We start from the raw sequence: 12711 nt of genomic DNA on the forward strand, positions 1-12711 counted from the left end.
AGAAACAATGTTTTCTGCAAGGAGATGCATCTGTTTTTTCCATCTAATGTTCCCACTTGTTTTTCACCTTTTCTTCCGGACGTAGGGGTTCACCTTACGAGTCCTGAGCTATGCTTCCCAGGGTGCCACAGATGAGCCAGATCTCTGTCAACAGCATCATTACACTGCTAAATAGCTGCAAACCAGGATTGTGCTCCTTTAACCGCAAAGCTCAGTGTGTCCTAAACGAGTCTGGCTGTTTTCTTAAACAGTTGCAGTCTCTTAGCCTAGAAATCTAGACGCACTCTAGTGGCAGCAAATCTAATCTGCCCACGAGTGTCGTCTAGCAACTCTCAATACACTTTTGAGCTGTAAACGCAAAACTCTGGTCGGGCCAATCACATCGTGTATAGAGACGGTGGACGGGGCCTAACATAATGACGGCCCAGTTGCTCTTGCATGCTTCTAGTAAACACAGAAACTGGCGAACAGCGGTCTTTCGAATCACCTTTGACCTGGAAGACTTGGAGTTAAGCTTTTCTCTGAGAAAAGAACAAAGAACTAGCCTGTTCGGTCTGGCCTCGCTCCATAGAGGAGTAATTATCTTTTTATACGTTGCTTCGTTGCTCTGATTGGTTGTAGGTCTATCCAATTGAGGTCTTTCCTGGTTCGGTTAAAACACGCCCCATAATCACAGCCCAATGGAGCAGTCTCAGACTCATATTCTGACTAGAATTGAGTATGACCACGTCAGGCTAACAAAGAACGGCACTAAAGTCATTCTTAAATAGGGAAGATGTGTTCGGAGTTTTGCCGACCGGATCAGCGAAAGTTTAATCTATCAACAAGCTCTGGTTGGTTGTAGCGCTATCCAATTGCATGCACGCCGTGCAGAGGGAGTTTTAAAGACAACCGTTTATCCCGCCCCTCCGATTGAGCGGTCAATGGTGGGTTTCCAGACCAAACATCTTGATGTGGGTCTGGCTTGTCAGGCTAGCAGTCTCTATGTATCTTGTGCATCTGGGGTCAGTAGTAAAAATGACTAAACTTTAATAGCAATAACAGCTATTTTCAATGTAGAGGCTGATGCGGATGGATGGACGGATGGATGGACGGATGGATGGACGGATGGATGGATGGATGGACGGATGGATGGACGGATGGATGGACGGATGGATGGATGGATGGATGGATGGATGGATGGATGGATGGATGGATGGATGAAAAACCTACTACTGTGATGTCTGCCATTAATGTGAATTAAAGAACAAAATACAAACTCTGCTCTTAACTGAATAACATTTGTAGCTTTGATAAGGATTAATCTATATTTAATTTATAATTTATGCAGTGAAGACTGTGAAGTGTTAGATAACATTATTCCATTTCAGTACATTTCCTGCCTGCTACAGCCATCTTCATGTTGTTTCTACATTTAATTTTTTTATAACTATACCAAGCTTGTCCTGGTCCCTGTGAATGAGAGCCCTGGTATGATGCACTTGCTATCACTACATTATGTATGGGGGCGACACTGGTAACTTGCTCTCTAGAGCTCGGTACACATTAAAACTGAAGTCGATGTCTATTTCTAATATAAACTTGACCTAACCACTCAGAGCTCAGACAATACTTCTCTTTCATAAGGCATGAGCAATGATTCACAAAGTCCAACTGAAGAAAAAAGCTTAAAATAATTAATGTGGGTGACTGAGGAATTGAAAGCAAAAATCTGAGCAAGAAACCAACTCAACTAGGACTGGATTCTATTACATCATCAAAGCACCGATTGCATCTAAACTGCTTTCTGTGAATCAGGAGAGTTCACTCTTAACATCTACAGTCGGCTACTGCCGAGTGGAAACAAACCCTGCTTCTGTTACTGAACAAAATAATATTCTATAACAATATTTAAAACAGAAATTACTTTAAAAAACATAAGAATAACCAATGAGGCTGGCCTTCAATCTGCCCTTTAGCTCGAAAGACAAGATAAGGTTGTTTATATTAACCAAAAAGAACTATATAATAATGATGATGATGTTGATGATGATTAGGTAAGGGTATTTTTTAGTCATCTACCATGGTAGCCCTTCTTTGAAGTGCACTACAGTTCAAAAGTTGGATTTTTTTTTTTTTTTGAAAGAAAATGCTTGCCAAGGCTGCATTTATTTGATCAAAAAATACAGCAAAAACAATAACTTTGTGAAATATTATTACAATAAAATTATTCTTGTGATGGCAACGCTGAAATTTCAGCACTGCAGCATCACATGGTCCTTCAGAAATCATTCTAACATGCTTGTAAGTGCTGTTGTGCAAAGTTATGTGTGTTTGTTTCATAATTCATTCATAATTTCATGTTTTTGATTTATTTCATGTATTCACCTATCTGAGGTACAGTTTACAATTGTGATGTATGTGATAAATACATTCATGGCTCTTTAAGACGTAAGGCTCGCGATAATGCGTCACTATTGCGGAAATGATGAACTGCGTTGCCCCCTGATGGACTGACGATGAGCAGACGCTCACGAGGCTCTGCAAGTTGCATTAAGTTTAAAAGGAGTGTTTTCACAAGTCATACGGACTGTAAAGAGCAAAACGAAAGACTCAAGGATCTCTTTTCATAACAAGCAGCCAACGAGGTATTTGTTTCACTTGTTAAGTGTTTTGTAAGCATAATTTGTATCTCTTTTCCTTTAAGACTATGTATTGTATAATTTTCTGATATGTTTGTGCTATGCTCATTTACAAATACAGTTCTCACGGCGTAAAGATGAGCCAAAGAATTAAACGCCCGTTTCAAAGAACCAACCTGTGTCTGTGTTGTTGTGGAGAGAGCTACAGTGAGAACTCGCCTGCTCGACGACGCGGGTAGGAGAGACAACGAGATCGTCGCGGGTGTCGACCGGATGAAAGGCCATCGTATCAGATAAGCAAACCCCATAACCGATCGTCGTTACAACGATCGCAAGCAACAGTGATTAGACTTTGAAAGTGCAACATATCAAGCTAAAATCAAGAAGTGCTCTGCTACAAGGAAGCTATAGGCGGCATGAGAAGTGATTTAACTTGAAAATTGCGTCAAGGACAAGTCTAATTATTCTGCATACTGTGTTTGGGACAATTTAAAAGAGCTGAAAATTTATATCATTACAACTGAAATCAAGATTTTCCAATTTTGTGCTTATGAGAATGAAACAAGCTTTAAGTGCAATTTAAGTGAATCTTAAAGGGAAAGTGACATTTATTTTGTGGAAAAATATTTACTACGTTTTGAGTTACTTTATCTCCATTTAAAGTTTATAAATTGCCATACACACTGTGAAGAGTAATTTATAATCATTTGTTTTTCTAGTTCTAAAATTCAAGTCATTTACATGTAGAGAGGTTTGAACTGATGCAGTATTGAAGTCTGTATTTAAAATTTCTGAGTTTTCATGCAGTTATTATCTGTCTGTTAGTTCACATTCAGGCCACTGTAGTTTACATTCACATATAACCAAGCTTAATTCAACTCTAGCTCAGTGGTCACATACATTTTACAGTAATTTCAAGATGTCTGACTCAAATGCCGAAGTCTCCCGTAAAAATGCCAAATCACCTTTTCAAGTTAAAGATACAGATCAAGAATGTGCAGAAGAGGTGGAAAGGCTGCGAAGAAGTGAAAGAACCCGAACCCTCACAGAAAAGGGAAGAGAACTTCAAGAAAAAAGGGTGAAAGGTGTACAACGGCGGTACAGAATCATCTATGAAAAATGGAGGTATAATGCAAGATTAGGCAAGGAACTATTGTCTGATGAAGCCTCCCAAGACGAATTAAATGAGCTAATTGAGAACATTGAAAGCACCAGCTCTGAAGTAAAGTTAATTTACGAAGAAATGCGTCGAGTACAAACTCCTGAACCAGATCTCCGACGTAAGGTTGATACATGCCTATCTCTTTCAGAATTCATAATTCAAAGGGCTCGTAGCCAACTCGAAGGACATGTAGAAAATGAGGAGGAAGAACCTTGGCCTGATGTTGGATCAATCTTAAACTCAACAGGTTCATTATCAAGACCACTGTCTCCATCAAAATGTGGTTCAACCCACTCTAGCATCCACTCAGCCAAAAGAAATGAAGCTGTGGCTGAAGCTGCTGCATCTCAGGAAGTTTTAGCAGTATTGGAGGAACAAGAAAGGGAAGTAGCAGAACTTCAGAGGCTAGAGGTCGAAAGTAGACAATGTTTGGCACGTTTTGAGTCTGAGGACATGGTTAGACAACAAGCAATGCAGGACAAGCGCAGGAGGCTTGAGCGTTTAGAAGAATTGAAGAAGCTGAATGCTGCAAAGGCTCGAGTGAAGGTATATGATCAAGTTGAAGGAAATTTTGAAGTAATTGATTTGCTGCATACTGAGACAGAAGGAGAACATCAAGTTCCTAACTTCACAAATCCTTCAGCCATTCCCCAATCTCTACCTGTCATAGCCCAAGTCCTCCAAGCCTCAAGCCCTCCATTTATTCCCCAAAATCTGCCAGTCACAACACGAACCCTCCAAGCCTCAAGCCCCTCATTTGTTCCTCAATCTTACCCAGTCGCAAGTCAAGGTCTTAATCTCCAATCTCCGCAATGGTCATCTCAAGCTCCACCACCTTCAATGTATATGCCTCAAATGCAAAACAACTCTGATTTGGTCAGTGCTTTAACAGAAGCTATGAGTGCCAACCGTCTTCCAACGCCAGAACCTGCAGTATTTGTGGGAGACCCTCTGAAATTCAAAGACTGGCAGCTCTCTTTCGAAACATTAATTGACAGGAAAAACATTCCAAAGAACGAAAAGCTGTATTACCTCAGAAAGTACTTGGGTGGTGCTGCAAGGAAAACTGTCGAAGGATTCTTCCTACTAGGCACAGAAGCAGCATATGACTCTGCCTGGCAGCTGTTGGAAAAACGTTTTGGAGACCCATTCATAATTGGAAAGTCCTTCAGAGATAAGCTGCATGCATGGCCAAAGATAAGTTCTAAAGATGGTTGTGAATTAAGAGAGTTTACTGACTTCCTTAAGAGCTGTGAAGCTGCAATGCCCCACCTTAATACATTGGATGTTCTCAATGACTGCAATGAGAATCAAAAAATCCTGCTGAAGTTGCCAGATTGGTTAGTATCCAGGTGGAACCGCAAGGTGATGGAAGCCAGAGAAGCAAATGCTGGTTACCCAAAATTCAAAGAGTTTGTAGACTTTCTATCAAAGGAAGCAGATCTCGCTTGTGATCCTATATCTTCAATACAAGCACTTAAGAGCATGGAAAGTGGGAAACTTAGATATTTACGAAGCCAAACCATTCAAGCAAAGACATTGTACACAAGCACTGCACAGAGTAATGTCTCAACATGCGTTTTTTGTAAAAGGACGGGACATGTCTTGGCTAAGTGCAGAAAGTTTGGAGAGAAGACCGTTCAAGAGCGTGTTAAGTTTGTGCGTTCAGAGAAACTCTGCTTTGGATGTTTGCAGACTGGTCATCATTCAAGAAGATGTGAGAATAAGAGTACATGTGAAAGGTGCCAGAAAAGACATCCTACGTGTTTGCATGACGACAGGTTCAGAGAATATCGAAGGCCTTCTTCTTTGAAGGAAGAAGATTGTTCAAAGGACAAAACTGACAACAAAGAAATAGCTGCGGCAGCAATCACCAATGCAGTCAGACAAGAAGGCTTAAACACACATACTTCCACAATCATACCAGTTTGGGTCTCCTCTACAAAATGGCCAGATCAAGAAATCCTTGTCTATACGCTCTTAGACACGCAGAGTGACACAACCTTTATCCTAGATGAAGTAGCTCAAGCACTCGATACAAACAAGGAGAGTGTCAGTTTGCAGCTATCTACAATGTCAGCAAGGTCAACAGTCATACCTTGTCAGAAACTGACAAATCTGCAAGTGAGAGGATACAACTCCGAGAAAAGGATTACATTGCCTGTGGTTTTCACACGAGAATTTATTCCGGCGAACAGGTCGCATATCCCAACATCAGAAACTGCTCAAAAATGGCCTCATCTGGAACAATTGGCAGACAAGATTCCACCCCCATTGGATTGCAAAGTAGGCCTTTTGATAGGTTATAATTGTCAACAAGCCCTTCTTCCAAAGGAGATCCTGTCTGGGGAAGAAAATCAGCCATACGCACAACGAACTGACCTTGGCTGGAGTATTGTCGGCTGCTCGTACACATCGAGTGATTTTGATGATGTAATAGGAGTCAGTCACAGAACCTTGGTGCGACGAGTGATGCCAGAAGTGAAGCCATCAGTTGAGCTAAAGAAGGAAGTGCATTTCGTGTGCAGAACTCGCATGAAGGAAATCATTCCAACAGATGTCATAAAGGCACTTGAATTTGACTTCAAAGATCACAGTGCAGATGATAACCCAGTTTCTCAGGAAGACATGCTCTTCTTATCCAAGGTGAGAGAAGGTATAATGCAGAAGGAAGATGGCCACTATGAACTTCCACTTCCTTTCAAGACAGACAAACCTAGTCTCCCGGATAATAAACAATCTGCTGTTCATAGACTAATCTCATTGGAGCGGAGAATGAGAAGAGACAAACAGTATCACAAGGACTATGTCAATTTCATGAATGACATAATAGCCCGAAAGGATGCTGAGAAGGTTCCAAAGTCTGAACTGAATAACCAACCTGCATGGTATATCCCCCACCACGGAGTCTACCACCCCCACAAACCAGGCAAGATCCGGGTGGTTTTCGATTGTTCAGCACGCTTCCAGGAAACCTCTCTGAACGATCACCTCTTGACTGGTCCAGACCTGACCAACACATTAGTTGGAGTGCTTTGTCGATTTAGGAAGGGCCCAATAGCCATAATGTGCGACGTTGAAAGGATGTTCCATCAATTTCATGTTGTGATGGAACACCAAGACTACCTGAGATTCCTCTGGTGGGATGACGGCAATCTGGATTCCAAACCCTCTGTGTATAGGATGAAGGTACACCTGTTTGGAGCCGCTTCATCCCCCGGCTGCTCCAACTTTGGGTTCAAGTATCTGGCATCACAGGGTCATGGAAAGTTCAGTGAAGAGTCCATCAAGTTTATCCAGAGAAGCTTTTACGTCGATGATGGCTTAACAAGCGTATGGTCACCTGCTGAAGCTGTGCATCTTGTGAAGGAGGCAAGAGCCTTATGCAAAACAGGAAATCTCAGACTACACAAATTTGTGTCGAATAACAAGGAAGTAACTGCCACAATACCTCCTGAAGAATGTGCTGAAACTAAGGATCTAGACATGGCTTTAGGAGAACTTCACATCGAGCGAGCACTTGGAGTTCAGTGGTGTGTCGAAGCAGATGAATTCCAGTTCAGGGTTGTAGTCAGGAAAAATCCACTGACAAGGAGAGGAGTTCTCTCAACCGTAGCCTCTGTCTATGATCCCCTAGGATTTGTTGCTCCATTCTTGCTAGTTGGCAAACAGATACTTCAGGCGCTATGCAAGGAAAAGGTAAGCTGGGATGAAGATCTACCCGAGCACATTCTGCCACAATGGGAGTCATGGCTCAGAGACTTGCCAGCATTGGCAGTCCTGAAGATCCCAAGAAGCTACCATCCATCAAACTTCGACAAGGTTGTGCTGTCCGAGCTTCACAATTTTTCAGATGCAAGCTTCAATGGATATGGTGCATGTTCGTATCTCCGTGCAGTAAGTGAATCAGGGCAGGTTAGTTGCTCACTCGTCATGGGGAAAGCAAGAGTAGCCCCTACCAAGCAAACAACTATCCCTAGGCTCGAATTATCCTCAGCTGTGACTTCAGTCCGTAATGGTGACGTCCTCAGAAGGGAACTTGAAGTTGAAAACCTTCAAGAGTATTACTGGACTGATTCGATGGTGGTCATTGGCTATGTGAATAACGATGCCAAAAGATTTCACACATTTGTGGCCAACCGAATTCAACGTATAAAATCCAGTACACATCCTGAACAATGGCGTCATGTCAGCTCTGAAAACAACCCTGCTGACCATGCCTCAAGGGGGCTGAGTGCCATTCGGCTGAAAGAGTCTAACTGGCTGAAGGGACCCGACTTTCTGTGGCAGATAAATCTCCCACACAAGGAAGAAACGGTGGGAGAAATAGAAATAACTGACCCTGAGCTTCGGAAAGCCCACATTTGCACAGTCAAGACAAAGGAAGTGAATTCAATGGTGAACCGCTTTATTAAATTCTCAGACTGGTCCAGGGCAGTGAGGGGTGTAGCCAGGCTCAAGAGGTTCATCAGAGAGTTTAAGAGAGTTCAGTTAAGAACGAATAAAGCAACTACTCTTGAAGAAAGAAAAGAAGCAGAAATCACCATCATCAAGCTGGTGCAAGAAGACACCTTCACTGAAGATATCCAAAAGATTAAGCTCCAGAAAGAAAGTACCCTGAACAAGCACAGCAATTTACGTCGGTTAAGTGCCTTCTTGGACCATAATGGTGTCCTCAGGGTGGGAGGACGGCTAGCACAATCATCTTTGCATCATGATGTAAAGTATCCTGTAATACTTCCGAAGAAATCTCACTTGTCAGCCTTGCTCGTCAAACATCATCATGAGCGTGTACACCACCAAGGAAGAGGCATGACAATGAATGAGTTGCGTGCAAACGGAATATGGATCTTAGGATGTGGGAATTTGGTTTCTTCGCACATCTACAAGTGTGTAAAATGCAGAAGGTACAGAAGAGCAACTGAGGTTCAACGAATGGCGGATCTACCGGAAGAGAGAACCGAGACATCACCTCCATTTACTTTCTGTGGCATAGATTGTTTTGGCCCATTCATTGTAAAGGAAGGAAGGAATTAAAGCGATACGGATTGCTGTTTACCTGCTTGTGCTCCAGAGCTGTACACATAGAGACATTAGATGATCTGACAACAGACGCTTTCATGAATGCGCTTCGTGTGTTCATAGCCATCAGAGGACCTGTACGCCAGCTAAGATGTGATCAGGGAACTAATTTCATGGGCGCTAGAAGAGAGTTTTCTGAGTTGCTCAAGGGGATGGATCAAGAACGTCTGCGAGCAATCAGTTGTGAATTTGTAGTGAATGTTCCCTCAGCAAGCCACATGGGCGGAGTCTGGGAGCGCCATATTCGAACGATCCGAAGCATCTTGACTGCCATGCTTGACAAGTCTGCAAGTAGACTTGATACCACAACCTTGAGGACATTCCTTTACGAGACAATGGCCATAATCAACAGCAGACCACTTAGTGTTGAGCATCTTCACGATCCTACCGGTCCAGAACCACTCACTCCCAATCACATATTAACCATGAAATCTGCAGTCATTCTGCCTCCTCCAGGACAGTTTGGCAAAGAAGACCTCTATCTGCGTAAAAGGTGGAGAAGAGTGCAGTTCTTGGCAAATGAATTCTGGCAAAGGTGGAAACGTGAATATCTGCTGAATCTCCAACAACGTCAAAAATGGCAGAAGACATCTCGAAATTCACAAGTAGACGACATTGTGATTCTACAAGATGACAACGCTCAAAGAAATGAATGGAAGCTCGCCAGAGTTGTTGAAGTTCACCCTAGTTCAGATGGCATTGTGCGAAAGGTGAAGCTACTAGTCAGTGACATTACATTTGTTAAGGGAAAACCACAGACTAGACTAGTTTACCTAGAAAGGCCTATTCACAAGGTAGTTACTTTACTTGAATCCAAATAAGTCACATACACAACACTCACTTAGGGCTAAAGTACATTTATCATTTTCTTTTCACATTATTTGTTCTAAGGAAAATCCTATATTTTGAGCAAATTAGTGATTTTGGTGGGAGTGTAAGTGCTGTTGTGCAAAGTTATGTGTGTTTGTTTCATAATTCATTCATAATTTCATGTTTTTGATTTATTTCATGTATTCACCTATCTGAGGTACAGTTTACAATTGTGATGTATGTGATAAATACATTCATGGCTCTTTAAGACGTAAGGCTCGCGATAATGCGTCACTATTGCGGAAATGATGAACTGCGTTGCCCCCTGATGGACTGACGATGAGCAGACGCTCACGAGGCTCTGCAAGTTGCATTAAGTTTAAAAGGAGTGTTTTCACAAGTCATACGGACTGTAAAGAGCAAAACGAAAGACTCAAGGATCTCTTTTCATAACAAGCAGCCAACGAGGTATTTGTTTCACTTGTTAAGTGTTTTGTAAGCATAATTTGTATCTCTTTTCCTTTAAGACTATGTATTGTATAATTTTCTGATATGTTTGTGCTATGCTCATTTACAAATACAGTTCTCACGGCGTAAAGATGAGCCAAAGAATTAAACGCCCGTTTCAAAGAACCAACCTGTGTCTGTGTTGTTGTGGAGAGAGCTACAATGCTGATTTAGTGCTAAAAAAATGATTTCTTATTATTACTAATGTTGAAAACATCTGTGCTTTGATGAACAAAGTTTAACAGAACAGTATTTTTTTTGACATCTACAGTATTTGATATTTTGAAAATGTAAAAGGGTTCACTGATTTTATAACATATCTAATGTATCATTGCTGAATAAAAGTGTTAATTTCATTAATTTAATAAAAAATGACCATACATTTATGGTACCTCTATAGTACTTAGTACAGTATAGTACAGTAGTATAGAGTAATTAATATGCCTAATATTAATCAGCCATCCTCATGGATATTGTAAAAGACCCTGACTAGTTAAAAACAGCATTAAGGTGCCTGCCATTCAGGTGTAGTAGGGCTGCATTTGGAATTCACTGCACACCACACATTACCATCACAACGGCACTTCCAGCATTGATTCAACAAAGCACGCAAATACAATTATTAATATTTCAGTTAACAGGATGGTGAATTGCATCTGCAACACTGAGTGTGAATGAGAGAGGTAGCTGTCTACACATTAGGTACAAGCCCTCCTTTACTGATAAGCTTTAAGAGAGCATTAAACTGAACAGAGATGCAAAGATCAAATCACTCATATTGTATATTTAGAAGAGTGTAAACAGAGCAGCTTAGCTCCAGTGAAATAAACCACATTAGTTCAAGTACTGCTAGCAGACTGGCACTCTCAATCCCTTAATGCCACTCAAAAGGCTTCCTGTCCGGATACCTGCACCAATGAAGGTGGGAAAATCCGATAAAGCCTTGGACTGTTTGTTGATGGACTGACCATCAATAATGTATTCCTCCAGTAACCTGTCTGGCTCCAGCGGTGGTGAGGAGCTTAAAGCCCCGTTGCCTATGAAGAGCCTCGTTATCTATGGATGCAAGTTTCCGACAAGTTTCCGCCTCCGTGGCTCTACAGATCTGGCGATTAATCCTGATACAATGCAACACTGTAACACAACACTTAAACCAATGAACATTCTGTTCCAAAAAGATATTCAAAAGTCAATTTTTAAAGAAACAGCAAAAGCAACACGACACAAATAACACCCTTGGATTCTCAAAAGCTGACACATACACAAAGCTTCTTCCCCTTCATACTCACTCCAATGTTCTCTCACGCTCCTTACCTTAGTTGTGACAATACACAGACAATCCATTCTGAGCCAAACAGCTCAAGCCAGTTTCCCCTTCATCAGCACCACATTAACAAATAGAGAGAGATGAGAGAGGAGAGAGGAGGGAGAGACTGAAAGAGAGAGGAACGAAAGGCACGGCTGGAGCTAACGCTGACAGAGGCGCGAGTCCTCTCTGTGTGCAGGCATGGTCTTGCCGTAGTCCTACAGCCCGCGCTCGATAGCGCTATCCACTGCTCAGCCGCATGGCTGAGGCTCAGACTGCTGTCTCTGCTGCTGCTGCTGCTGCTGCTGAGATCACAGAGCATCCCTCCTCCTCTGGAGCTCGCCGCACAAGCGCACACCCATGCGTGCGACAACAGACACGCTCTCCTCTCACAGCCCCGAGAATCTGCACTACGATTGGGAAAATAGTCACTGTTCGTGGACTGAGAGTTAATTTCTCCTCCTTTGGTTATCTGAAGCAGAACTAAGCCGATTTTAAGCCAGTTGTGGAGAGTAATGAAGTGCAACAACACATTTTTCTGGGCAGAGGGGAGTGAGTAAGCAGTTCACGATGATCTTGAAAACATCAATTTAGGTATATTTTGGGCTGTCTTGGAAAACCCTTGGTGAGCTCAAATAACCTGACTTTTAGGTGAACAGGGCTAGAGAACAATTTTGAGGTTAAAGACAACGAGACAACAGTCACAGAGAAAAAACTGCAGCACTGCCTCAGCAGAGATTGGCAGATCAGGCCTGATGCATCACACAACATCTGTTCTTTATATCAAGACCTTCCCCAGTAATATAAATGAATAAACAGACAAGAGGGGAGAGCTGCATACTGCAGTTATACAATAACAAATAATTAAAAGAAAAGAGAAAAAAGTCTTGAGAAGAAAATGTAAACTGTTTTAATATATTGTACAATGTAATCATTTCACTTTTAATCCTCAAATGATGTAGAAACAACAATGACAGTATATTTGAACGGCATTTTTATGAATGAAGGATACTGATGTCTCCATGAAATAGATTTTTTCCCCAATTTTAAACATTATTTATGGCCATTCAACATTTACAGTGTAATTGAAAGCTATCAATTTCAACATTTTTTAGGCTCCAAAATTAGAACAACTTTTAATTTAAGTTGACCCATAATAAAAGTCACCTATACACAGAATACATATACAGAAACTGAGTTAGCTTGCAGTCTGCGATGCATAA

At 41.7% G+C, this 12711-nt stretch overlaps 1 protein-coding gene across 14 annotated transcripts in view; it reads right to left on the minus strand.

The window, feature by feature from the left end:
• Nucleotides 1–12711, minus strand: part of dlg2 (discs, large homolog 2 (Drosophila)) — a 281667-nt gene that overhangs the window by 221012 nt on the left and 47944 nt on the right. The window contains exon 1 of one of the 14 annotated variants that reach the window (XM_067432632.1): nucleotides 11497–11865. The exons of the other annotated variants lie outside the window; for them this stretch is intronic. Coding sequence (XP_067288733.1) covers nucleotides 11497–11526 — 30 coding nt within the window. The 5' untranslated portion in view covers nucleotides 11527–11865. Of the gene's footprint in view, nucleotides 1–11496; nucleotides 11866–12711 lie in introns of those variants that run through there. 14 annotated transcript variants of the gene reach the window in all.

The sequence above is a fragment of the Pseudorasbora parva genome, chromosome 23 (genome assembly GCF_024679245.1).
Source record: "Pseudorasbora parva isolate DD20220531a chromosome 23, ASM2467924v1, whole genome shotgun sequence".
Lineage (NCBI taxonomy): Eukaryota > Metazoa > Chordata > Actinopteri > Cypriniformes > Gobionidae > Pseudorasbora > Pseudorasbora parva.